Here is a 26,350-nt window from a genome sequence, read left to right on the forward strand (position 1 = left end):
GGAATCGAACCCGGGTCGGCCGTGTGCAAGGCAAATGCCCTCCCCGCTGTTCTATCGCTCCAGCCCCACTGTGGGGTATTTTCTTTCTATACAAGTGACTTGCTTACTGGGTGTTCGGAAGGCCCTTCACACCTGAAGGGTCATCATCTCAGTATCCCAGCGTGACGGATCAGTGCCCGAGAAGGTGACACCAGCCCAGCCATGGGAAGGTCAAGGTTTTTCTTTATTGGGGAGGGAGTAAAGTTTCTTTATTTTTATTTTCTTTATATAAATTTTTTACTTGGCAGGGATTGCGGGGGTGGGGCTGTGGAATGGATTGGAATTATTTACCCAGAGATGCTCGGAGACTGTTCCTGGCCCTGTGCTCAGGTGTGACCCCTGGCGGTGCTCCAGCGAGGAAGGTCAAGTGTAACATATGCTCTTGGCTTGGGGTTTCAGAGTGAATAACTAATTTCCCGACGTCCTCGCCCAGGCGGCGGGGTTTTGCAGTGGTGTTTTCACTCGCGTGCAGTGAAGCGGTAAATCCTATTTGTAAATCCTCCCCGACCTTGTGCTAAATCCAGCCAGCGGCGACCAGAGCATCCTCTTTGGGAAGATCGTCAGCAGCTCAGTTTGCCCTTAGTTTTCCTGTGTCTGTACTTGGCTTGTGCCTTAAGATGAAGAAATGACCCTCCGGCATCACTCTCGGCCCTGGTGTGGTTCCCCGGCGGGGTTTTCACTCACGAGCCAAGAGTGAAATGAGGTCACTGTCGTGAATTGGGTTTTTCTTAATCGAGAGTTCTACATAATGCTCTTTAAGACTGGCCTGTGCTCTGACCCTCGGTCTTCCCAATTTTATCAGTCTTCGGAAGGTCCTTTACAAAGTAGACGGTGATGCTAGATGTCGTGTTGTGATTTTTGCCCAGCCGCCTACTGGCCGGATTTTCTTTTGGCAAACCTGCATCCATTCAGAAATGTTATTTCAGCACTCAATCTCTGAAAGCCAAAATTCTGGGCACCGTTTCTGTAGATCGATGGTCATTACCCCTCAGCAAAATTCTTATCTAGTATATGCGTGAGTACATATCATATTTCCTGGAAAAAGGTGGGGGGGAAGCCTCAAAGCCCCAAGTGGTGATACTCAGAAATTCTCCGAATAGCAGGAAGGTGAATCATCCAGAGCTGAACACGACTTCCCTCTGAGATTGCGTTCCTCTTCCTCCCCGAGAGGGGATGGACCTGCAACGTAATGTGTCAAGTCAACGGTGGCAGTTCCTCAGCAGGGTCTGTGCGGGGGGGCTGTGCCCCCCTCGGAACGGAGCCCAGCCACGAGGACACTGTCCTTTTTGTGAGACGCCCAGCGGGACTTCCTGCCCTTTCACCTTCGGGCATGTGGGTCAGGCGCTGCTTTTGCTCCGTAGACATAAAGAGGCGGCTTCCGAAGTGACCTCATCTTCGTTCCCGTCCTGTAGTCACAGATCCCGTAGCCGTGACTCATACGTCAACACAAAAGGCTCCTGTGCAACCCCCCCCGAAGGAGTGAAGCACGTGACTCCAGTCCTCAACTTCAGCATCTTTCTCTGCAGACCGTACCCAGGCCTGATGCTTAGAGCAGCCTCTCCAGCCACAGCCACTGCTCTCCCGAGAGCCTTTCCCCCCACCCCCTGCCCTCACACCATACCGCCTTCCCTAAAGACAATCCCCTGCCCCCACCACGACACCCACATGCCCTCAGCCTGCCAGATGACGGGCCCTGGGGCGGTCCTGCCCGCTCTTGCTCAGTGAGCAGCTGGTGATGTGCACCCACCGGGTGCTGTCTCAGAGCTGCCAGCCCCGGAAACACGGACTCGGCCCCTTCTCACCGATGCGTCTCCTTCCCCCTCTTCTAGGGCTTTGGCAATTTGCCCATCTGCATGGCGAAGACCCACCTGTCTCTGTCGCACCAGCCCGACAAGAAGGGCGTGCCCAGGGACTTCATCCTGCCCATCAGCGACGTCCGAGCCAGCATCGGGGCCGGGTTCATCTACCCGTTGGTGGGAACGGTGAGTAGCCGCCTCCCCCGGGTGCGGTGGCGGGGGCTGATCTGGTCCCGGAAGGACAGGGTTCACGGCAGGTGCCAGCTGTCAGGTGCTCTCTCTCTCTCTCTCTCACCGTTCATTGGACGTCATTACCATGAGGCTTGAGATTTCCCTTGGGTAGATCGTGGGTTCGGGTTTCCTCGTCAGATTTCCCTGGGGAGAGGCAGGAGCGGTTAACGGAGAGAATCCGGCCTGCCAGTGAAGCTGGCTGATGACTGCACATGGCATTTCTCTGTCTTGTTTGCTCATCGTCACCTTCTACATACATGATCAGTTTGTATCATGGTGGGGGCACGTGGGGGGAACCCTTGGTGCCAGGTGGGACCAGCCCGCCCCTGTGGACCAGGCTCGTTAACCCTTCACCCCTTCGGTTCTTCCCCACTCATCAGGTGGGAAACTTCCGACCGTGAGCAAGTCCCAGGAGGTCTTGCGTGCTGGACGTTGTTGTCGCAAGGGGAGAGTGTTGGGGTGGCGTTTCAGGTGCTTGGTGGGGGAAGGGCAGTGACAGCCCGGAAATGAAAGCTCGTCCAGGCCCTTGATAAACGCAGGGTAGGGCCAGGGATGTAGCTCAGCGCAGCACACGCTTTGTATGTGCCAGGCCTTGGGCTCCATCCCCTATACCACATTCCCCCCCACCAAAGAAAAAAAATAGTAATGAAATGAAATCCATAGGCAGAGGATTAACTATTCCCTGCTAGCCATACAGGGATACAGTAGCCTTCCTGGTAACCACGAATGACTGAAATTTGCCTTCTCTTGGAAGTAATCCTGGGTCAGATTTGCATCCAAAACTCAAGATCATTACCAAGTGTTGCTGCCAGAGTTTGATCCAAACCCAAGTAGGCAAGATACTTTTTTTTTGTTTTCCAAATAAACCACGTTACTCTTGTTTTGTGAGCTGGCAAAAAGGAAGGAAGGAAGAAATCTTTGCATTGATATTTATACGTGTTTTATAGATGTTGGGCAAATGTTTTCAGTAAGCATTTGGAAATTGCCATAGTATCTATGAGTCTTGGGATGCCAAGCAGAATTCATGAAGGAGCATGGATTTAAATAGTATAGAAACATGTAGAACAGGCGGTGTTGGTGTTCTGGCAGCCCTTGGAGTCCAGGACAAAGCTGCCTGGTGTGGAGGGAGCCAGGACCTCTGTGGAAGACTCAAGAATGTTCCGTGAATGGGCTGGAGTGATAACACAGCGGGTAGGCATTTGCAACAAACAGAAAACACCCCTCCCCATCATTCATGCCTGCATCCTCCCCGCAGCCCCTGGAGGTGGGAGGAAAGGTCCTCAGTGGAGGGAGGCACAGAGGCAGGGGGTGGGGGGTTGATGGGGACGAGCATGAGCCCCTTAGAGCTTCCAGTCTGCGAGGGCAGGAGGTTGCACTGATGGTGTCGGCAGATGGCTTGAGTTAGGTCAGGCGGGTGTTGCGGGAGGTTTCAGAAAAGGATCAACTGAAAATAAGGAGTTCCCGCTCAGGGGCCAGATCGGCCACAGCGCTGCACGCAAGTGTGGCAGGAAATTTGGACAACGGGAGCCATTTCTTTTTTTTTTTTTTTTTTTTTTTTTTTGCTTTTTGGGTCACACCCGGCGATGCACAGGGGTTACTCCTGGCTCTGCACTCAGGAATTACTCCTGGCGGTGCTCAGGGGACCCTATGGGATGCTGGGATTCGAACCTGGGTTGGCTGCATGCAAGGCGCCCTACCCGCGCTGTCCTATCACTCCAGCCCCAACAGGAGCCATTCCTGGTGCTGCTTTTGGTGCCAATTATGGACTGAAGTGATTGAGTTGGTTATATTACAGTTTTCTACCGCAATATTTTAGAATAGTTAGAGTAATGATATCATGATGTATATTTAATACATGTATTTCTATGTGATGTGTATGTAATTTCTGTACTTACGCTATTTATGATATTATTTCCGTATTGAGGAACATGTGTGAGTGACTGCCATTCGCATTTTTTAAATGCCATTCGTTTTCTAAAAATTCCCATTGGGATATAGATAACATCATTGTGGAGGGGCTGGAGCAATAGCACAGTGGGTAGGGCGTTTGCCTTGCACGCGGCCGACCCGGGTTCTATTCCCAGCATCCCATATGGTCCCCCGATTACCGCCAGGAGTAATTCCTGAGTGCAGAGCCAGGAGTAACCCTGTGCATTGCCAGGTGTGATTCAAAAAGCAAAAAAATAAAATAAAATATATTTTTTTTAAAAAATCATCGTGGAAATAGGTAATTTATATGAGGAGTCTGTAATCACAAGCTGGAAAAATGCTAAGACCAGTCATACTCTCATCCTCTCCATAGGAGAATTTTCTTGACAAATCATTACACATACCAGGGGGTACAGTCTGCTGCGACATCCAAATGTGAGCCACTGGTTAATGCGTTAAAGACAAATCATAGTAGTATTGAAAATCTGGGGCCAGTGAGGTTGTGCAGTGGGTAGGGTGTTTGCCTTGCACAGGGCAGACCCAGGTTCAATCCCCAGCATCCCATAGGGTCCCCCAAGCACCGTCAGGAGTCATTCCTGAGTGCAGAGCCAGGAATGACCCCTGAGCACTGCCTGGTCTGGTCCGAAATTAAAAAGAAGAAAGAAAATCTTGGGGCTGGAGAAATGTTCCGAGGTTAAGGCTCTTGCATTCCACACGGCCAGCCCCGGCTTGCTCCCCGGCACTGCAGGGCCTTCCCCGAGCTCAGAACCAGGAGTCGGCCCTGAGCACTGCTGTGTGCGACCCAGAAACCAATCAGAGAAAGGGACATTGGGGGAGGGGAGTGTCCCTTCACAAATAACCGAGGGCCGGAGCCATAGTACAGCAGATAGGGCGTTTGCCTTGCACATGGCTGACCCGGGTTCGATTCCCAGCATCCCATAGGGTCCCCCGAGCACCGCCAGGAGTGATTCCTGAGTGCAGAGCCAGGAGTTACCTCCGATGATTCCTGGTTGTGACCCCCCCAAAAAAAAAATTGATCAAGTAAGTCTCACTCCACGCCAGCCACCCCCCACATCCCTGAGCATGTGAGGCCACAGGGAGTCACAGCACTTCCTGTGTGAGCCCCAGCCCGGCCCTCTGACAGTGACTTAGCAAGTGAGCTGAGCGGGGCCAGGAGAGTGGCCACAGCTCCCCCTCTCCGGAGGCTCGTGCCTGTTCGACACGGCCAGCGGGGCAGTGCTGGGCACAGTCCCCCCATAGGGGAGGGCTGGGAGCACTGATTGAGAACCCCTTCTGGGAAGGAAGGAAGTCGCCGGCGCGTGGCCTTAGGGGTCCCCGTCCCCTGACGGAGCCGGAAGTTGCTGCAGGGTCCCCTAATAAGGCGGCCCTTCACTTTTCCTCGAGTGCCGGCTGCCGAGACGCCTTCCGAGCTGTCACACTCACTCTCCTGCGTGGGCCACGCAGTCATTTCCTGCTGGGTGACCCAGGGCTGGGCGGGGGGCTACGGGGCAGGAAGGACGCACTGAAGGGAGGAACTTCCCGGCGCCGTGAATCATTGTCTTCCTCACTGGACGTGGGCCCCGTTGCCTGCGGGCCGCAGACTCCGGGGGTCCCGCCAGCAAGAAAGTCCCGTGGACACTAGAGAAAGCTTCTAGAGTGTTCCTGATTGGGGGCCGGGCTTTGGGGAGGGGGCGATGGGTCACACCTGGTGGTGCTCGGAGCTTCCTCCCGGCTCTGCTGTCCAGGGTCACTTCCTGGCGATGCCCCGGGGACCCAGTGACCAGTGTGATGCTGGGGATTGAGCCATGTGCCGAGCGAGCACTGTAGCCCCTACATGTCCTTGGCAGCCCGAGTTCCCTCTTCCTCGTGCACGAATCTATATATATGGGACAGGGAGACAGTACTGGGGTAAGGCATTTCCTATGCATGTATATTCCCTGTCCCAGCACCTCCAGGCGTGACCCCTGAGCACAGAGCCAGGAGTAAGCCCAGAGCAAGGCCAGGTATGCCCCTACCCCCCAAAAAATTAAAAAACAATCTAACAAATACAGATCTTTAATATAGACAGGCACAACCTTTTTTGTTTGTTTGTTTAATTTTCCTGACCTCCTGTTTGCAGATTAACCTGTTACATTGTTTCCAAAATTCCTTCCAAGCTTATGCTTTGTAGCGTGCACGAAGACCTAATAGCTTACAAACTCCCAGGCCGTCTCCTGCCAAAAGTACAGCTTTAATAGGGTGGTCTTTGTCTTGTGGTTACGTTGTTTGGGTTCTGTCTTTAATTTACCAGGGTGTTTCCCATCATTTGGCAAAAGTTTCATGACATAAAGATACTAATATGTAAGCAAAGTACATGAGATTACTGAGAAGTAACTCATGTTCACTGAAGGAAAACGCCAGAACGATCCCCAAGTGTTAGCGCCGGCTGTGATTTGGGTGGGGCAGGGGTTGGGCCGAGACAGGGATCAAGCCAAGGTCAGTCGCCTGCAGAGCCCTGCCCTCCCCCCTGGCTGGGATGGCGGTGACATATTTTCTCTGTGCTGCTGACTTCAAGTGACCCTATTCAGCATCGTGCCTACAGCCCGCGGGGAGGAAGGCGAGCGCTTAACTCCCAGCTGCAAGGATCTCTGGGAGGAGGCAGAGGATGGGGGGTCACCTCCTCGCCTCCCTGGGTCTCCCTCAGCTGGCACTAGCCTGCAAAGTGGGACATAGAACAGACCGGAGGTGCCAGCGTGACCGGGACCACAGCCCGGTGTGACTTGTCTTCTGATCTTTCGGGAACGTTTTCCATGTCCGTGTGTCCGGGCTTTTCTTGCCGGCTGTCTTGGGGCCGCAGAGAGAGGGCGTTCCTCCCTCTCTTACATAACCAGGCCCGGCCGAGCAGAGAGGCGCCCCAGCCGTGCATTTGGGGGCTGAAGGTTTCCCTCTCACCTCAGTCTCGCACGCTGCCCGGGTGAGCGTGGCGCCTAATGCCAGGACCTGAGGCTCTTGAGTCTGGGACCTGGCGAGAATCGGGGGTTATGGGCTCCTGAGCACTGTAGAAGGGACTAAGGTGTCTCTGGGAGTTTTCGTGATCAGTGGAGGCGCAGGCTTTCTGGGGTTGGGGGGCGCCTGAGGCTGTAGGGAATCGGGCATCAGCACTGCAGGGGGAGTGACGGGAGAGGCAGAGGCTGGGCGGTGCAGTGGGCGGATGCGAGCACACCCAGGCACGCACGGGCACGCACATAGGTGGGCTTGGTGTACACACACACACACTTGGCACAGACTTGCATACTCCTGTTCACACTCAGCACAGACTTCTGTACACTCCACAGCCTTAAACACACTCGGCACAGACTTGCACACTCACCTGGCACATACTTATACACTTGGTACAGACTTACACACACTCAGCACAGACTTGCACACTCACCTGGCACAGAGTTACACACTCAGCACAGACTTACACACTCACCTGGCACATGCTTACACACACTTGGCACAGACTTACACACTCACACTCAGCACAGACTTGCACACTCACCTGGCACATATTTACACACACTTGGTACAGACTTACACACACTCAGCACAGACTTACACACACAACAGACTTACACATTCATCGCAGACTTGCACACTCACTCGGCACAGGCTTACACACCAGCATATTTACGCACACAGCACAGACTTCTACAAACTCCACACAGACTTACATACTCATACTCAGCACAGGTCTACACACTCACACTTACAGGTACATTCATGCACACAGACACTCAGCACAGGCTTACACATACATCCCCTCACATACAAATATACACACAAACACATACGTACACACAGAGACTTTTGCACTCACACACATACATACCCTTACATGTAAACTTATACACTCATACATACATACAAACTTTTTTTGTGTACACGCATACACAATTACCTACATATCCTCACATATGTAGACACAGACTTACCCACTCACAATTAAGACTTACATACTCACACACTCATGCATACATACAAACACACACACAACCTTACACCATATACAGAGATAGACGTACACGCTCACCTACTTACATGCATACATTTATACACGGACTTCTACATTTACTCACTCACAAACTTGCACAATCATGCTTACTTGCAAACTTATACACACACAAACTTAAACTGTGGGGGTTTTTTGTTTTGTTTTTTTTTTTGCATCACACCCAGCAATGCACAGGGGTTCCTCCTGGCTCTGCGCTTACGAATTACTCCTGGCAGTGCTCAGGGGACCACATGGGATGAATCAAACCTGGGTCGGCAGCGTGTAAGGCAAACGCCCTACCCGCTGTGCTATCGCTCCAGCCCAAACTTACCCAGTCTTCATCACTCACACACACACACACACACACCCTACCTGGTGTGCTATCGTACTATTGCTCCAGCCCAAACTTACCCAGTCTTCATCACACACACACACACACACACACACCCTACCTGGTGTGCTATCGTACTATTGCTCCAGCCCAAACTTACCCAGTCTTCATCACACACACACACACACACACACACACACACACACACACACACACACACACACACACACACACACACACACACACCCTTCTCTTAGCAGACCAGAGTGCAGTTATTCTCCTGCTGTGACTGATCTGAGCTGGACCTGGCTCTGCGGGGCAGGTGGCCGGGGGACAGTTACCGGAGTCGTGCCTTTCACAGCAGCGCGTCACCTGCGCTGTGGCCGCGTCATGGGCAGCGGATCAGCCCCTCCCGCCAGCATTTTCTCTCCTTCTTTCTCATGTTCCTGCCTCCCAGCCCGGCCCGTTCCTGGCCAAGTATGTCCCGAATGTGGCCTTTGCGCCCAGGCGATGCAGGTCAGTGGAGGGGTCGCTCTGCCGCCCCAGGGAGCCCTCCCTCCCTTGCAGGCCAGCCCTGCCCACGCACCTCCGGGGGACACGGTGCGCCCGGCGGGCATGGGAAGGGATCCGAGGGCCGCCTCGGCGCAGCCCCCGGGCCCGGGGCTCGGAGACAGGCAGGAGCGAGCATTGAGGGCTGCAGAGAGAGCGGGCGGGGGGGGGGGCAGTGGGGGCGTGCGCCACCGGAGTCTGGGTCACAGAAAGTGTCCCCAACCCTGCTGGCGGTGGCCCCGAGTCAAACAAGTCGCCTCTGGGGAGGGTGAGCCGCGGTGGCCTGGTCACTCATCGTCTTGCACCTTCGTATTGATCCTGGGGGCCTTGGTGCCCACACAAGACAAACGCCCACTGGGCACTCGGCGCGGGCACAGCTGCTGAGACCCGTCCCCTCCGTCCTCCTGCCCTCACCCTCCTGTCACCTGCCCTTCCCGTGCCGCCCCGCAAATGCAGTGGCTCTCCCTCTCTCTCTCTCTCCCTCTCTCCCTCCCTCTCTCCCTCTCCCTCTCTCTCCCTCTCTCTGCCTCTGTCTCACTCACTCACTTGCTCGCTCTCCCTCTCTCCTCCTCTCCTCCTCTCCCTCTCTCCCTCTTTCTCTCTCCCCCTCTCTCCCCCTCTCTCTCCCTGTCCTCCCTCTCTCTCCCTCTCACTTTCCCTCTCCCTCTCTCTCCCTCTCCCCCTCTCTCCTGTCTCTCCTTCTCTCTCTCCCCCCTCTCTCCCTCTCTCCCTCTCTTCCTGTCTCCCTCTCTCTCTACCTCTGTCTCTCACTCGCTCGCTTGCTCGCTCTCCCTCTCTTCTCTCCCTCTCTTTCCCTCTCTCTCCCTCTCACTCCCTCTCTCTCTCCTCCCCCTCTCTCCTCTGTCTCTCCTTCTCTCTCCCCCCTCTCTCCCTCTCTCTCTCCCCTTCTCTCCCTCCCTCTCTCCCCTTCTCTCCCTCCCTCTCTCTGTCCCCTCTTTCTCTCCCCCCTCTCTCCCTTTCTTTCTCTCCCCCCTCTCTTACAACCCTCTCTCTCTCCCCTCTCCCTCTCTCTCTCCCCCCTCTCTCTGTGTCTCTGTCTCTCCCTCTGTCTCTGTCTCTCTCTGGGTTCTGGGGCCACACCCAGCAGTGCTGCACAGGGCTCACTCCTGGCTCTGTGCTCAGGATCACTCGTGGCGATGCTGGGGAGACGGTTTGTGATGCTGCAGCTAGAACCCAGGCCGGCCCTGTGCCCGGCAAGCCCCGCCCGCTGCACCATCTCTCGGATGTTCCTCTGTCTGTCCGTCTCTGCCAGCTGCCTCCCTGTCTCTCAGGCTGTGAAATAATCCAGGTCGGCCCCACCTGCCCGCCCAGCCTCGCCCTCTCCGTCGCCCTGCGCCCCGTCCTCCCCAGCCCTGGGGGTCTGCTCGCTGTCCTCGTCCCCCCCACCGGCTCCTTTCCCGCCACCCCGCCTGTCTCCCTCCCCATCAGGATTTCCTGCTTCCCCCCCACACGCCACTCCGGGCCTGACGGCCCTGCGCTTCCTCCCGTGGTGACGTCACTGCTCTGGGGTGACCGCTGCTCGGTGACCGCCATTTCCGTCCCAGTGGCTCCAGGGGACGTGTCCCTCCCCCCGGAGAGCAGCCGGGGAGGGGACAGGAAGGCCACCAGCAGCGGAAGCGGCATGACCCAGGAGGCTGCCGGAGCCTCCGTCCCCGAGGGCTGTCTGGGCCCCCGCGCCGCCGTCCCGAGCGCCCGGCCTCTGGGTGCGCTAATTTCCTTCCCGCAGAAATAGATCAAATTCCTCTCGGTGAAGTCAGCCCCCGCTGGGGAAACACACTGCTCATGTCCCCAGCTCGTTCTCTTCTTGAGTTACACTCGGGAGAGGGGGCACGAGGGCCAGGCCCGGCAGGTTTGGGGACACCACAGCCACAGCTGCAGGGAGGGAGCTGAAGGCACCGGGGAGCAAACATGCAAGATTCATTTTCTGCCACACGAGCCGCATCGCCAGCCCGTGTTAGGAGCTGAAGCTGCTGTTTGTCCGAGTCTGTTTCACTTTCTTCCAGTGAAATTTCCTTCCTTCCTTCCTTCCTTTCCTTCTTTCTTTCTCTCTTTCTTTCTTCCTTCCTTTCTTTCTTTCTTTCTTTCTTTCTTTCTTCCTTCCTTCCTTCCTTCCTTTCTTTCTTTTTTTTTTGCTTTTTGGGTCACACCCGGCAATGCACAGGGGTTATTCCTGGCTCATGCACTCAGGAATTACTCCTGGCGGTGCTCAGGGGACCATATGGGATGCTGGGATTCGAACCCGGGTCGGCCGCGTGCAAGACACATGCCCTCCCCGCTGTACTATGAAGCTTTCTTTTTTTTTTCTTGTTTTTTGGTTGTTTTTTGTTTGCTTGTTTTGGGGGGACCAGGCCGGCGGTGCTCAGGGGTTACTCCTGGCCGTGCACTCAGGAATCACTGCTGGCACAGGAGATGCATGCAAGGCAAACCCCCCTACCCACTGTATGATAGTCATTCCTCTCTGGTCCCGGGTGACTCGACACTTTCAGAGGTCACTAACACCATCACTAGGTGCATCTCTGCCTTTTTTTCTCCGTGGATGGATTTGTGCATCCGTTATTCCACCTCCACCTACTCTGCATTTAGAGTCATCGTGTGAAATTGACCGCAGAGGTGGCCCCACATGCAGAGGCCCCTGTCGAAGCACGGGCCACTCTCTCCAGCACCCTGTCCCGATGGCAGTGCCGGGAGAGCTCAGGTTCGGCTGAGGAAACAGGGCTGAGGAGTGGCGAGTGCCTGTTGCTTGGTACCAGAGCGTTGCTTGGTCTGCAGGTCTGCAGCAGGGATCTCGGGGGTCCGTGTAAAGGGGTGGCGGCACTGGGGGACAGCAAGAAAAACTGACTTTTCGGCCACAAGCAAAAAAATAGCAGAGACCCAGGTGCCTGCCGCGTCTGCCCCTTACTCTGGCCTTGGGGCTCGGACCCTCAGCCATTTGTGTTGTTGCACCTCACCCAGCTGAAGACGGGGCTTACACCTGGCTCTGTGCTCAGGGAGCACTTCTGCTGGTGCTTGGGACCCTGTGTCTGTCTGTCTTTCCTTTCTGCCTTCCTTCCCTCGCTCCCTCCCTCCCTCCCTTCCTTCCTTTCTCCTGAGTCCCTCACACACCCCTCCCTGCATGTCAAAAATGGAGGCTTGGCCTGCTGTAGTTCGGGAACTTTCTACAGGTCATCTGTGGTGACTTTCTTTTCTCCTCTTCTTTTTTTTAAAATTTTTCTTTACTTTTTCTTGGGGGGGTTGGGTTGGCTGTGGTGCTAGGGATAGAACCGGTGTCCGCTGCATGTATAACAAGCACTGTAACCCTTGTCCTGTCTCTCCAGCCCCTTTGTTGTGTCTCTGTATTATTTTTTTTTCCCTTTCTGGGTCACACCGGTGATTCTCAGGGGTTACTCCTGGCTCTGCACTCAGGAATCATTCCTGGCAGTGCTCAGGTGACCATATGGGATGCTGGGAATCGAACCTGGGTCAGCCGTGTGCAAGGCAGATGCCCTACCCGCTGTGCTATCACTCCAGCCCCTTGTCTCTGTATTGAATGCATGGCCGATGTCTCTGTAGCCCCAGATTATTCTGTTCCTTTTTCCCTAAATGCAGCGGTGATGCAGGAAAGACCCGTGGAGAAGAGGGTTAGAGGTACTGGGGCCTGCCGAGGTTCGGGATTGGAATGAGGGTTTGTATCTAAGAACAGGCTCTTTTTCTTCCTCTTGGTTAGCATGAAGCTGTGTCACTTAGAGGATAATCTTGTGCGGCTGGAGCTAGAGGCCAGTGGGGGAGACACTTGCCCTGTGTGTGGCCAGTCCACTATCCCTTGTCCTCTGAGCCCTGCAAAGGATGATCCCTGAGAACCACCGGATGTGACCTAGAGTGTGTGTGTGTGTGTGTGTGTGTGTGTGTCATAGTCAATGGCTTTTCCCATTGAAACGCTTGCATCTACCCAGCAGCCTGTGTGGTGATGCTGGGTCTTTAATGTTTAATGACTTGGAGAAAATAGATTCGCTTAGTGGGGAACCAAATGAGCATCGTGGAGCATGTATCAACAGGGAAAAACGCACGGAAGAGACAGCAGAAAGAAAGCGATGTCTGCGCAGAATTTAATAAGAAGGACTAAAACTAGGGTGCGGAGCGATAGTACGGCAGGTGAGGCATTTGCCCTGCCCACTGCTGGCATCCCATACGGTCTCCTCAGCACCGCCAGGTGCGGTCCAAAAAAGAAAAGGAAAAAGAAAAGAACTACAGCCCTAATCGGGGCTACAGTTTGCTGAGCGCCTGTCTGGGGTTTTCCGAGCAGTTGGGCTGAGTTGACTCCTCTGCTGTGCTGAGCCCCCTACCCCGTCCTTGTTTCACAAAGCCGAGTCCCTGAGCTTAGGTGCCCTGCCTGGGGGCCGGGCGATGCCCCGCCCTTGCCTGCCCAGAGACGGGCCGTGCCCTGCCACTGTCTGTACAACCTAGTTTTACCTCCTCCCACTTGCTGCAAGTGACCATCCATTCTGAGCACCGTCTAATTTGAGAGGGTGGCTTCAAAGGAGCTGAGGGGCGCAGGGTGCACCCAGAGCTTTCCTCCACACCTGCCGGCCTTCACCACTTCCCTGGCCGAAGGCCACGCTGCTCCGAGGGTAGTTTCATGGGGCTGGAGATGGAGTCCAGTGGAGAAGACACTTGCCTGCGCGCAGCCAACCCAGATTCCATTCATGTGTGTGTAACAGACAGACAGACATAGTTGATGGGGTTTCCCGTCGAAACTCTTGCTTTGGATGTCTTCAGGCCAGAATGGCGTCCACCACTTTTTACAGCGTGGGCATTTCTGGAGTTCGAATGCCCCCTGAGTTAGTGTGCTTGAAGCACGTCCAGAATTGTTGCTGAGGGAAGTCCTGTGTTGTCTGTCTGTCCGTTTCTCTGGCTCTGGCTCTGTCTGTCTGTCTGTCTGTCTCTCGCTCTCTTCCCTCTTGAGATTGGCTATTGATTTTCTTCCTTAATTTATCAAGACTCCAACCAGCCCCACTCGAGTCTGGGCCGTGCCAGGCGGAGGCACAGAGGCAGCTGCTTCCCCTTCCCGTCCAGGCCAGCCTCGAGTCTAGCCTGGACCTCTCGCCAGCCTGCACTTTAAAAATAATATTTTTTAATTGAACTGTGAAATAGCCCATTACAAAGCTGTTCATGATTAGGTTTCAGTCACACGGTGTCCCAACACCCGTCCCTCCACCAGTGTCCGTTTCCTGGCACCCGTGTCCCCAGGGTCCCTCCCGTCACCCTCCACCCCCCCCCCACACACACAGCCTGCCTCTATGGCAGTCTCTCTCTCTCTCTCTCTCTCTCTCTCACTCTCTCTCTCTCTCTCTCTCTCACTATCTCACTCTGTCTCACTCTCTCACTCTCTCTCTCACATTCTCTCACTCTCACTCTCTCTCACTCTCTCTTTCTCTCTCTCACCCTCACTCTCTCACTCTCACTCTCTCTCACTCTCACTCTCTCACTCACTCACACTCTCACTCTCTCACTCTCTCTCTCTCCCCCCACCCCCACTTTTAGCAGAGGGTTTGCCTGGGGAAGGAGTTTCGAGGCTTCTCTGCAGTCACAAGAACACCGTTGGCAAAGGCGTCGCCCTAACATGTGACGTGTGTGTCTCGTCCTGCTCCTCACCTGGTCCCCACATTTCCAGTCAGTTCGCTCCTCAGTTTCCCAGAGAGGTGCTGAGAGCACAGGTACCACACCCCACTCCTGTCCCCATGCCTGGTGCCGGCCTCACGCAGAAGGTTCCACTCAACTGAGCAAGCTTCTTCCAGCCCAAGGGACAATCATATTTTGGATGTTTTGCTTTCCACCACCCCCCAACCACCACCACCACCACCCTAGGCTTCTCCCTGGGGATTGAAAGTGCTTTTCCAGATGTGCACAGTACTTCCTGCATCCGAACTTCGTTCTCTTCTGGCTTCGGGTGCTGTAGTAATCGGGGACCTTCTCTCCTGGCTGGATCTTGTTCTGTTTCTTGGGGGTGGGGGCACCCTTGGCCGTGCACGGGGCTTACTCCTGGCCCTGCGTTCAGGGGTCTGTCCTCCAGGGACTACAGCGTGCACTGCTGGGGATCTAACCTGGGTCAGCTGTGTGCAAGGCAAGCGCGTCACCACTGCACTATCTCTCTGCCACTGGGCTTGACATTAACTCAGTAGATGTTTTGTTGATTATTAATATTTAATTATTATTATTATCATCAATTATTATTTATTAATTTAATACACACTGTTCAGGCTAACATCCGATACTGCCTAACTCTGTATGTGTGTGTGTGTGTGTGTGTGTGTGTGTGTGTGTGTGTGTGTGTGTGTGTGTGTGTGTGTGTTGGTTTTGATCTCACACCTTGTGGCGCTACTCCCAGCTCTGCTCTGGGCTTGCTCCTGAGCATTCGACTCTGCTCTCTTCTTTTCGTTCATTTTTATTCCTGAAAACCAGTGACTATATGAGACCGCACAGAGACCAGCGTCTCCCCAAGCGGGTTTTCCGTGTGTCTGAGGCTGGGTTTCTATTTATTTATTTATTTTTTTAATTGAATCACCGTGAGAGAGCTACAAGCTTTCATGTTTGGGTTACAATCTCACAATGATCTAACACCCATCCCTCCACCAGTGCACATTCCCCACCACCAATATCCCGGGTATACCCCCTTTCCCACCCTCCCCCTGCCTCCATGGCAGACAATATTCCCCATACTCTCTCTCTACTTTGGGCATTATGGCTTGCCACACAGACCCTGAGAGGTCATCATGTTTGGTCCATTATCTACTTTCGGCATGCATCTCCCATCCCAACTGGTTCCTCCAGCCATCATTTTCTTAGTGATCCCTTCTCTATTCCGTCTGCCTTCCCCCCCCTCCGCTCATGAAGCAGGCTTCCAGCTACGGGGCAGTCCCCCTGGCCCATGCGAGGCTGGGTTTCAAGCCTGGCTCTGGGATTGGCCGCGCTCTGTCCCGTGGCACCTGCACACACCAGCTGGGCTGAGCTGCTTGGGGAAGGTTCCTGCTCCCTCGGTGACGTAATGCCTCGGGGACTCGTCTCTCTGCCTGTATTTACTGCCAAGTCGGTGCTTCCAGGAGATTCGGGCTTCTCTTGGTTCCGGCCTCCGGCCCTTTCTGTAACATGGGGCGGGAGCAGTGGAGACTGGGACGGGGCCATGAGCAGCGCAGGGAAGGACACAGGTGACCCAGGTCGGTGAGCCGGCATCTCTTCAGTAAACAGCCCTGGGTTTAGGGGGACTGATGCCAAAAGCCGTGTGCTAACAGCCCCTCCGCCGGCCTTCCCGGGGCATCAGGAGAAGGCGCAGGATGGGCTGGGACCCCGGGAGGGAGCACGGTGCCTTGGTGATGGTCCTTGGTGGGCAACCATCCCGTGGAGAGGACCAGTGCTCGTCCTGCAGACTCACCCTCCGTCCACAGGCCAACGGCCACTGCACACAGGTGCACACCGCACACAGGTGCAGAGGCGCCCTGCGCACGCACCTCCCCCCTCCGTGGCTGCACACTTGGCTGCGGTGGTTTGCACACGCGCAGCTGTGGGGCCAGGGATGCACACGTCGGTGCTGTTGGGGTTGTCCTGGCCGTGTGGGGTCAACAGTCAAGCAGCCCCGCTACCCAGGGGCTCCTCCTCACCAGGGGCCTTCGTGAGGGAGTTTTTTGGGGTATTTTTGTTTTTAATTAATTTTTATTTTAAACCCCGTGATTTACAAAGATGCTCACGATACAGTTGTTTCGAGCATTTGGTGCTCCAATACCACCCAGGTGACCTTCCCTCCAACAATACACTCAGTTCTCTCCCCCCCGCCCCCGCCCCGTCCTAGCTCAGACAAATTTACTTTCTCTTAGTCTTTCCAACAGAACTCTTACGGTTTGTTTTCTGATCACTCTGCTTGCCATTTCTTAAAGTTTTGTTAGAATGACAGGGTTTTACGTTGGCATTCACTGTGAGCCACTGGAAATGAGAAGTCACTGTGACAGTGTCTTTGCCTTGTGGTGCTTAGATTGTAGGGTCGGAGAAGAGAGGCCAGCACGGTCTCTGTATGGGGGGCAGGGGGGCCGGGGGAGGCAGTAGGGCTCAGGATGGGCAAGGATGCCCCTCTCAGATGTAGCCCTGTAGCACTGTCGTCCCGTTGTTCATCGATTTGCTCGAGCAGGCACCAGTAACATCTCCATTGTGAGACTTGTTACTGTTTTTGGCATATCAGATACGCCACGGGGAGCTTGCCAGGCTCTCCAAGAGGGATGGAGGAATCAAACCTGGGTCAGCCACTTGCCTCTCAGATATAGGACTCAAAATTAAATCGAGGGGCCAGAGTGATAGCACAGTGGGTAGGGCGTTTGCCTGGCATGCGGCTGACCTGGGTTCGATCCCCAGCATTCCATATGGTCCCCCAAGCACCGCCAGGAGTAATTCCTGAATGCAGAGCCAGGACTTAACCCCTGAGCATAATCCTTGTGACCTAAAAAGTTAAATAATAATAATAGTAAGTTAAATAATAAATAATAATAAGTTAGGTTTCGTGGTGGTAGAAAGGTACAGAAAAGAAAACTCTATGGCTTGTGCAGTAGTACAGCAGGTAGGGCATTTCCCTTGCACAGGGCTGACCTGGGTTCGATCCCCAGCATCCCCTATGGTCCCCCAAGCACCGTCAGGAGTAATTCCTGAGTGCAGAGCCAGGTGTAAGCCTTTGAATGTCACCCGGTGTGGCCCCAATATAAAAATAAACAAACACAAAAAAAGACTGTTTACATATGCCACCCCCTTATCACCACAGATCTGATGCCAAATAAGGTAGGACCATTACATCAAACTTTTTTTTTTTACTGTGCTGTATTCCAGAAAAAAAAAAAAAACAGGGTGTGGCGACTGTGCAGTGAAATACAGCAGGTGCTGCTGTGGGTCCCAGGTGCTGGCTTTGGTGCTGGAGCAGTTACTTCTGATGCCCACAAAGGCATTTTATTTTTGGGTGGTCAGATGGATTTCCTTCAGTGTTGGCTTCTTCTGTGTGGCTATTCATAGGCAATGTTGCATTATTCTCATTTTCAAGGGGGGGGGGATCATGAAATGCGTGCAGAGTCCAACTTCGTGGTAGAAGGAAGGTTTTAAAACAAGTCTCGGGTCACGTGTATTGCCTCTAAATATAAAGAAGGGAAACAAAAACGTTTCCCTCCTGCATCTTTATTCCGATCGCAGCTCCGTTTTTACTGCCTCATTTGTCATCTTAGCAGTCTTTGTTCTCTGGGCCTTCAAACATGATTAATGGCTGATGTCCTGCCCCGCAGAGGGAAGCGGCTGAATATTTGGTGAGACGAGTCATCGGCTTCTACGCCCCTCTCCCTGTTATCCTTGACCAACAATTATGTCGGTTGCAGCTGGAGCGCCCGCTCGCTTGTTTCCCTGTTGAAATATTGCACTGTGCGCCCGGCGCTTTCCTTGGCACGACTGTCGCCAACCATAATATTGACCGCTTTATGAAAATCTGTCATCGGAGACTGTGACAAACTTATGCAAATATATTTAGATGGCTCGCTGAGGGGACCGGCTCCGCATCCAGATGGCAAGGCTGAGAGGCTGCAGGGCGAGCCAGCCACTGAGGTTCCTCCTCTGGCCTCCCGTTGGAAATGTGTGACGTGTTTTGGAAGTGGACACTGAGCTTACCGCGGTGGGGGGCCGTGAGTGGGGTGTGGGGGACATTCTGGTGGAGGGTGTGGTGTGGGAACCTCAGATGCTTGAGACTCACTATTATAAACTATGGAATCATGGGGTTTTTTGTTTTGTTTTGTTTCGTTTTTTAAGAAAATGCACCTTGAAAATCAAAGATCTGAATTCTGTTCCTTTTGTTGTTTTTTGTTTTTGTTTTTGTTTTCTTTTTTTGTTTTTTCAATTTTTATTTGAAGAGAATGCGTTGAAAGCAGCACAGTAGGGGCTGGAGCAATAGCACAGCAGGTAAGGCGTTTGCCTTGCACTCGGCCGACCCGGGTTCGAATCCAAGCATCCCATATGGTTCCCTGAGCACCGCCAGAGATAATTCCTGAGTGCAAAGCCAGGAGTAACCCCTGTGCATTGCCAGGTGTGACCCAAAAAGCACACACACAAAAAAAAGATAAGATAAGAATGCAGCACAGTATCATATCACATTCAGATTGCTGTAGAGACTGGCAGGCATTTCAGGGAGAGTTTGTTTTTAAGCACAGGCCACTCTGAATTTTAAAAACTGCTTGGCGCATCTTTGCAGTGAATCTTTCCCTGGGACCTGCATGAACTCACAGATGGCGAGATTTTCAAAATACATCATCAGGTCGTTTCTCTTACAAATATACTATTTTAACGTTTTAAGAAATCAAAGAATGAACATAAGGCGATAACTTGGCAAAAAACAAAACACACCCAAAAAACGGTGCATCTGAGAAGTTGTCACCAAGAAACTTCATTTCACTGGTAGTTTGTTTCCAGAAAGTTCACGTTGTACGTCATCCATCTGACATGTTTCTCTTTGTGCCATGTCTTACATTCCTGATACATTCCCTTGCCATGGTAAATTGCTCTTACTATTTGAAAATGGGATTTTTTTTTTCCCTGTTGATTTAGTGGAGATTGGTTTAGTGTAATTGGATAAAGAAAAAGAAAGAAAAGACTTAAGTTATTAAGCCAAACCATGACCTGCAACTGTTTAAGTTAGCAGATATCTGTTCATATTACAGCGTGCACTAATGGCCTCGATTGCCTTGGCTTGTTTTTGTTGGTTGAAGCAGTGCCGGGCTTACTCCTGGCTCTGTGCTCAGGAATCACTCCTGGTGGAGCTCAGGGGACCGAATGTGAGCATCTTTGTGTGCTGTTTGTGTACGCGTCCCATGTCCTCTCAAACTAAAGATTTCTCATCTTTCATCTTCCTCCCACAAGAGTCTGTCTGCTGTGTTTGTCTTTCCTTTTGTGTTCAGCTCTGAGTGCAGTGTGTGTGTGTGTGAGACCATGTACATATTGGAACCTAGATTCATGTTGGGCGGGAGCAATAGCACAGCAGTAGGGCGTTCGCCTTTCATGTGGCCGACCTATGTTCGATTCCTCTGCCCCTCTCGAAGAGCCCAGCAAACTACCGAGAGTATCGCGCCCACACGGCAGAACCTGGCAAGCTATCTGGTATGCCAAAAATAGTAACAATAAGTCTCACAATGAGAGATGTTACTGGTGCCCGCTTGAACAAATCAGTGAGCAACGGGATGACAGTGACAGTGACAGATTCATGTTGAGAACCTACCTACCCATAACTAAGTGGCACAGTTCATGTTTTACATGTGTGAGGCCCTGGGTTCAATCCCTGGCACTCAGTACCAAAGTAAAATGGATCAGTGTGTAACCTAGTTCTCTTCTTCCCAGCCCCTAGGGAAGGGTTGAAACATGGCAGTGCTCAGGGCTTACCTCTGGCTCTGTGCTCAGGATTCACTCTGGGTGAGGCTCGAGGGTCCATATTGGGGTGCTGGGGAATTGAACCCCAGATCGACTGCAAGCAAGGCAAGTGCCTTAGCCTCTCTACTATCACTCTGGCCCAATATCTGCTCTCTGGAGGCCTTAAGATGATCAGTTATTGGGCTGGAGCGATAGTACAGCGGGTAGGGCGTTCGCCTTGCACACGCCGACGAGGGTTCGATTCCCAGCATCCCATATGGTCCCCTGTGCCCCACCAGGAGTAATTCCTGAGTGCAGAGCCAGGAGTAACCCCTGTGCATCACCGGGTGTGGCCCAAAAAGGAAAAAAGAAAAAAGATGCTCAGTTATTTTAAATCATAGTTTCGATCGCGCTCATCAGGGCTAGGTCTCAGCTTCAGGCCTGGTGTCTGGAAATAAGCTGCACGTCGAGGGGAAATGGCCGTCTCCGCGGCACTTGAGTGCGGTGACTTGGCTCACCATGTGGCTGTTCTTCCCCAGGAACCAGAACAAGGGGCAGCGTGCCCTCTTGGCCTCGCCACTCACTCCTGGCCTTCCTGCCTCCGGGCAGACAGCAGCCCGGTGCCCTCGGCAAGGTCTCCACAGCGCTGGCCTGTGTGGAGCGCACGTGCGTGAACTCCAGCGGAGGCTGGCCGAGGGAGGCCCCAGAGGCAGCTTGAAGGTTGCCTTTGAAGAACCCGCGCGTTCCCAGGCCGGGTGCTACATAAAAGAGATGAGCCGTGCTAAGCGGAGAACCCGGTTCTGTTTCACGCCGTGGGCAGCAGCAGAGCCCCTGCATAAACAGACCAGGCTGACGGCGAGGACGCAGGTCTGATAGCAGCCCCCACTTTCGATTAAATCCCAAGACGACCAAGGAAAGTTCCCACTGGTCCTCCTGCTAAGGGTCGCCAAGGGAGCAGAAATGGCAGCCTTTTTTTTTTTGTTTTAATTTTTTTATTCTTTTATAGAATCACCATGTGGAAAGTTACAAAGCTTTCAGGTTTAAGTCTCAGTTATACAATGCTCGAACACCCATCCCTTCACCAGTGCACATATTCCACCACCAAGAATCACAGTATACCTCCTCCCCTCCCCCTGACCTCCCCAGAAATGGCAGCCTTTTACCCAGGGACCCCTTACAAGGGAACTTAAGCCCGGGTTAGAAGGGAGATGGGTGTGACCAACCCTGGCAGAGTCTGCAGCCCCTTTGCCCGTTCTCCTGGCTCCGAGGAGTATCTGTACTTTGACCTCCCGTCTCTTCTGGTGGGGTGCAGGAACGAGTCTCTCCCTAATACTCTCAGGCGACAGGGCCGGCAGTTCAGTGCACGGTCTCAGGATGCAGAGATGCCTGAGGCGACAGGGCTGCACCTGGCAATGCTCAGGGGACCATAGGGTGCCAGGGCTCAAATCCAGGTCAGCCACGTGCAAGACTGTGGCTGGTTATGGTTACTCACCATAACCCCTCTGTAGCCTCTTCCTTCGGCTCCCTTCTCAGACTTTTGATGTCAGTCACACATTCCAGGAGCTTCTGGTATCCGGTCCAGTTTTTCCAACAGTTGCATAAATTTCTTCAGTTCAGTGTGAATTACATGCATTTTTGTTTGCTTGGGGGCTACACCCAATGGTGCTCAGGGCTCACTTCAGGCTGTGGACTCAGGGGTCACTCCTGGTGGTACTCGGGGCACCATATACAGTGCTAGGGATTGGATTCTTCAGGTGGGCCATATGCAAGGCAAGTGCCTTACCCACAGCACCAGCTCTCCTCTGACCCTCACACATTCTTTTGTTTTGCTTCGTTTTGTTTTGCTTTTTAGGTCACACCGGTGATGCACAGGGGTTACTCCTGGCTCTGCCATATGGGATGCTGGGAATTGAATCTGGGTTGGCCTCATGCAAGGCTACCCGCTGTGCTAATGTTCCAACCCCCCTCATGCATTCTTTATCTTAAAAGTGATTTTCTTACTATGTAAGACAGTTCGACTTGACTAGATATGAGTTACAATTCCGAGTGCTGGAGAGATCGTACTCCTGTAAGGCTCTTGCCTTGCTTGCAGCAGACCTCATTTTAATCCCCAACACTGCACATTTAGTCCCCAAGCACATCTAGTCCCCAAACAAACAAACAAACAAACTTTTTTTTTTAATTTAAAAAGAGCTGCAGGGGCTAGAGAGATAGCACAGCAGGTAGTTCGCCTTGCACGCAGCCGACCGGGGTTCAATTCCCAGCATCCCATATGGTCCCCCGAGTACCGCCAGGGGTAATTCCTGAGTGCAGAGCCAGAAGTAACCCCTGAGCATTGCCAGTTGTGACCCAAAAAAAGCAAAGAAAAAAAAGAGCTGCAATTGGGCTGGAGCAATAGTATAGTAAGTAGGATGTTTGCCTTGCACATGGCTAATTGGGTTCGATCCCCCTGCATCCCATATGGTCCTCTGAGCACCGCCAGGAATTAGTCCTGAGGGCAGAGTCAGGTGTAACCCCTGAGCATTGTCAGTTGTGACCCAGAGCAAAAAATGAATAAATAAAAATTAAAATCACTACAGTTTCGAGAACGCTCTATAAAGTTGGCAGGAATAGGTCATCCCATTCCCGGCAAAGATCCAGACGGGTCTCTGCCCCCACCCCCCGCCTCTTTCTCCGTCCTTGGCATTGTCAACACTCCTGCATTTCTGGGAGGGTACCAATCCTCCGTCACTAAGAATAACATCGCGTCTTGTTCCCCATGGTCTTTCTTTTGAACTCAGCTCCGTGTCTTTGAAGCGTTGACTGTGGTATCCAACTCCAATTCCTTCCCGGTGGACTTATGCCAGCTTGCCTGATCGCATTAAATTTTTAGAAAGGCCGAAAATTCTGGTATCGTTTCCCTACAGTCCTCGCATCAATCATCATTGGTGAAAGATGAGGAATTTGGACTGGGAGTGGCCCTGTGGCCAGGGGGGTGGGCTACGGGGAATAACCATTTCACTGGAACTCGGGCCACCTTCTGCCTCGCGGTTTCCTAGCAGTGGCCTCGTTTCAGAGTGGCTGCATTCCTAAGGCCCACACCCAGGTTCATGGAAACCATGCAGTTGGGGGGCGCTGAGGCACCCCAGGGACTGAGCCCAGGATCTCCTCCACGTGGTGTCCTCTACCACTGAGTTAGAGCAGAGCCTCTGAGACCCTGCAGTGTTTAACTAAGTGCTGATCTTATTTTATGCCTTTTTTAAAAATTCATTTTTGTGTAGCCAGGGCAGGAGAGATAACTTAAAGCGCTATGCCCGCGCTTTGCATGCTGGAGGCCCCAGTTAGGTGCCCAGCGCTGCATGGCTCCCCAAGGACTGCCAGCTGTGGCCCAAATATAAAGAAATGGCCATTTTTATGTCCCCCGCCCCCAGCCCTACAGCTGATAAGAGAAAAGCTTGATAGGCCCAAGGACTTGATGCAGAATATTTTATAGCAACAGTGAAGCATAGACTCTAGCCCATGCCGTGCATTATCTCTTTACACCTCACCCTGCCACTTGCTCGTTGTAGTCTTCTCCCCTGGATTGGCCGGCCTGGGACCCCTCTCCCTGGATTGGCCGGCCTGGGACCCCTTTCCCTGGATTGGCTGGCCTCGGGAGCCCTCTCCCTGGATTGGCTGGCCTTGAGAGCCCTCCCTCTGGATTGGCTGGCTTCAGGAGCCCTCTCGTAGGATTGGCTGGCTTCGGGAGCCCTCTCGTGGATTGGCTGGCCTCGAGAGCCCTCTCCCTGGATTGGGTGGCCTAGTGCCCCTTGCATAATTAGCCAAAGCACTCTGCAATATAGAGCATCTTTTGTCTTCTCAGGCATTTGTGCTTCGAGAACTGTGTTGTGTGTCCACACTGTTTAATTCTGGCCAGGTGTTGCTTTGCCCGGGAAGGCCCTTTCCCACTCAGAACCCAGTTCTCCTCCAAACCCATGTGATGAAGGGCCAGGTCCGAGAGGACATTAACAATCCTCAGTCACTGCTGTGATTTCCAAGTTCTCGGCTCATAGACCCCTTAACAGGTCCTTTTGACACGCAATGGTTCTTTTGGGGGGAGGGGTTGGGGCACATCCGGTCCTTCTAAGGATATACTCCTGGGTCTGTGCTCAGGGATCACTCCTGGCAGGACTCAAGGGACCAAGTGTGCTGTCTGGGATGGGGCATGGAAGCAGGGTTGGCAGGGTGCAAGGTAAACCCCTTAACCCCTATGCTATTTCTCTGGGCCACCTTAACAGTGGATGAACAGCAGAATCTGGGATTTCCTTGTCAGTGCCCATCCCCACCCCACACCCCGGGAACCCTTTTACTGCCTTGTCAGGGATGTGCTGCGCCCTCACCAACACCAACAATCTGATTCTGTGTTGATTCTTGTAAGAGCAAAGGTTGTTCTGCAGCCTTCAGATGCCCCTGGCTCGTGGAACAGGGGCTGTGTGCCCTTTGGTGCCAGAGAGCCTGTGACCACGCTGATTACCCCAAAGAGACTTGGAAACCAGTTAGATCGCCCACCTAGAGCGCAGGACATCCAGCCTTTCACGCCTGTAGCCGGGGGCCGCGTCTGCAGACCAGAGCTAAAAGAAACCGGGGTCAGTTACCAACAGTAACTTTCTGCAGACAAAAGGACCCGCAGCAGGAAATCGCAGACGGAGAATCTACATTTTATGAATCGATGAGTCATAGTCTGCAAATTAGATCTCTCTCCTGGTTGGAATCTCGATCCCCAGGGAGCAGTTTCACACAGGACGGAGCCAGGGGTGTGACTGCCGTGGCAGAGCTCGGGCCTTGCCCTGTGAAGCCCTGGGCCTGACCCCCCTCGCACCGCCTGCGCCTTCCTACCCCACCAGCAACAACAAACGCCACCATAAATTCAAGTGTTGAAACACTGTCCCCCGGAGCCGGCGGCTCTCCCCCGCACAGTCGCCTGAATATATCAACTTAATGGCCCGGACCTTGACCTTTGGGAAATGAACGTGTGGTCGAGCCAGGATTTTCGGAGCTTTCACCTCCCCTTTCGCTTGCATCTGCGTCTAATGGCTGTGGCCCTGCTGTCTTCAGGAGCCTTACTGCACCCCCATGTGCATCGCGAGCTCGTTACCCCTCTCCGTTTGCATTAAACCGTCCTGTTTAAGCTGTTTGTGTCCGAGCACAGAGGCCCCTAAGTGTACGCAATGAAAGGCCAGGTGGAAGGGATTTTAGACCTTGCAGACCCCATCCCTGGCCTCCAAGAGCAGCACATGACTTTGTCAGCCCCACAGCCCACGAGCAGCCTTGGATGCTGACAGGCAGGCGAGGGCAGCTGCCTCTCTCGGGCACGTGGGCTGTCATTGTCACCACCCGAGAGGCGGTCTGTGGGTACTAGTGCCCCTTGCGTAATTAGCCAAAGCACTCTGCAATGTAGAGCATCTTTTGTCTTCTCAGGCATTTGTGCTTCGAGAACTGTATTGTGTGTCCACACTGTTTAATTCTGGCCAGGTTCTGTTTAAACCGTGGGTACTACTCCTAGTGATGTGACTCCGAACCCCCCCTCCAAGCCTCCTTCCCATTAAAAGCTGATTTTACATCCCTGGAGTCCCCAGGTAGTAGCAGGAGCGAAGCAAAAAGGCCAGAGGTGGGGCCGGGGCGCTAGTACAAGGGTGAAGGCTCTTGCCTTGCATGTGACCAACCTGGGTTCGATCCCCAGCACCACCTGTGTAATCCCTCCCGCGCGCTGCCATGGCTAACCCATAGCTCGGAGCCAGGAACAAACCTTGAGCATGGCCAGCTGTGCCCCCACCAAAAAACAAAAGGTCAGAGGTGCCGTTCCTGAAGCAGACACGTGGCCGGGTTGGGTGCAGGAGGGCAAAGCAACTGATCTGGAAGGCTCCAGCCAGCCAGTCACAGCTTCTGCGGGGACTTCTCTTTATTTGGATTTCGGGCCATACCTGGTGGCTCTGTACTCGGCGGTCACTCCTGGCAAGGGGGCCAAGGATTGAACAACTGGGCTGCAGGCCAGCCAGCGCCTTAACCCTTGCACTGTCCTCGCCCACCCACCGCCCCTAGGCA

The 26,350-nt window shown here is 53.4% G+C and overlaps 1 protein-coding gene across 1 annotated transcript in view; it reads left to right on the plus strand.

Annotated features, from left to right (window-relative positions):
• The window catches only part of MTHFD1L (methylenetetrahydrofolate dehydrogenase (NADP+ dependent) 1 like), a 193,214-nt gene that overhangs the window by 150,627 nt on the left and 16,237 nt on the right, over positions 1–26,350 (plus strand). Inside the window, exon 26 of the mRNA XM_055136619.1 lies at positions 1,869–2,021. Within this exon, the coding sequence (XP_054992594.1) occupies positions 1,869–2,021 (153 nt within the window). The remainder of the gene's footprint in view (positions 1–1,868; positions 2,022–26,350) is intronic.

This window comes from Sorex araneus, chromosome 4 (assembly GCF_027595985.1).
Source record: "Sorex araneus isolate mSorAra2 chromosome 4, mSorAra2.pri, whole genome shotgun sequence".
Taxonomy (NCBI): domain Eukaryota; kingdom Metazoa; phylum Chordata; class Mammalia; order Eulipotyphla; family Soricidae; genus Sorex; species Sorex araneus.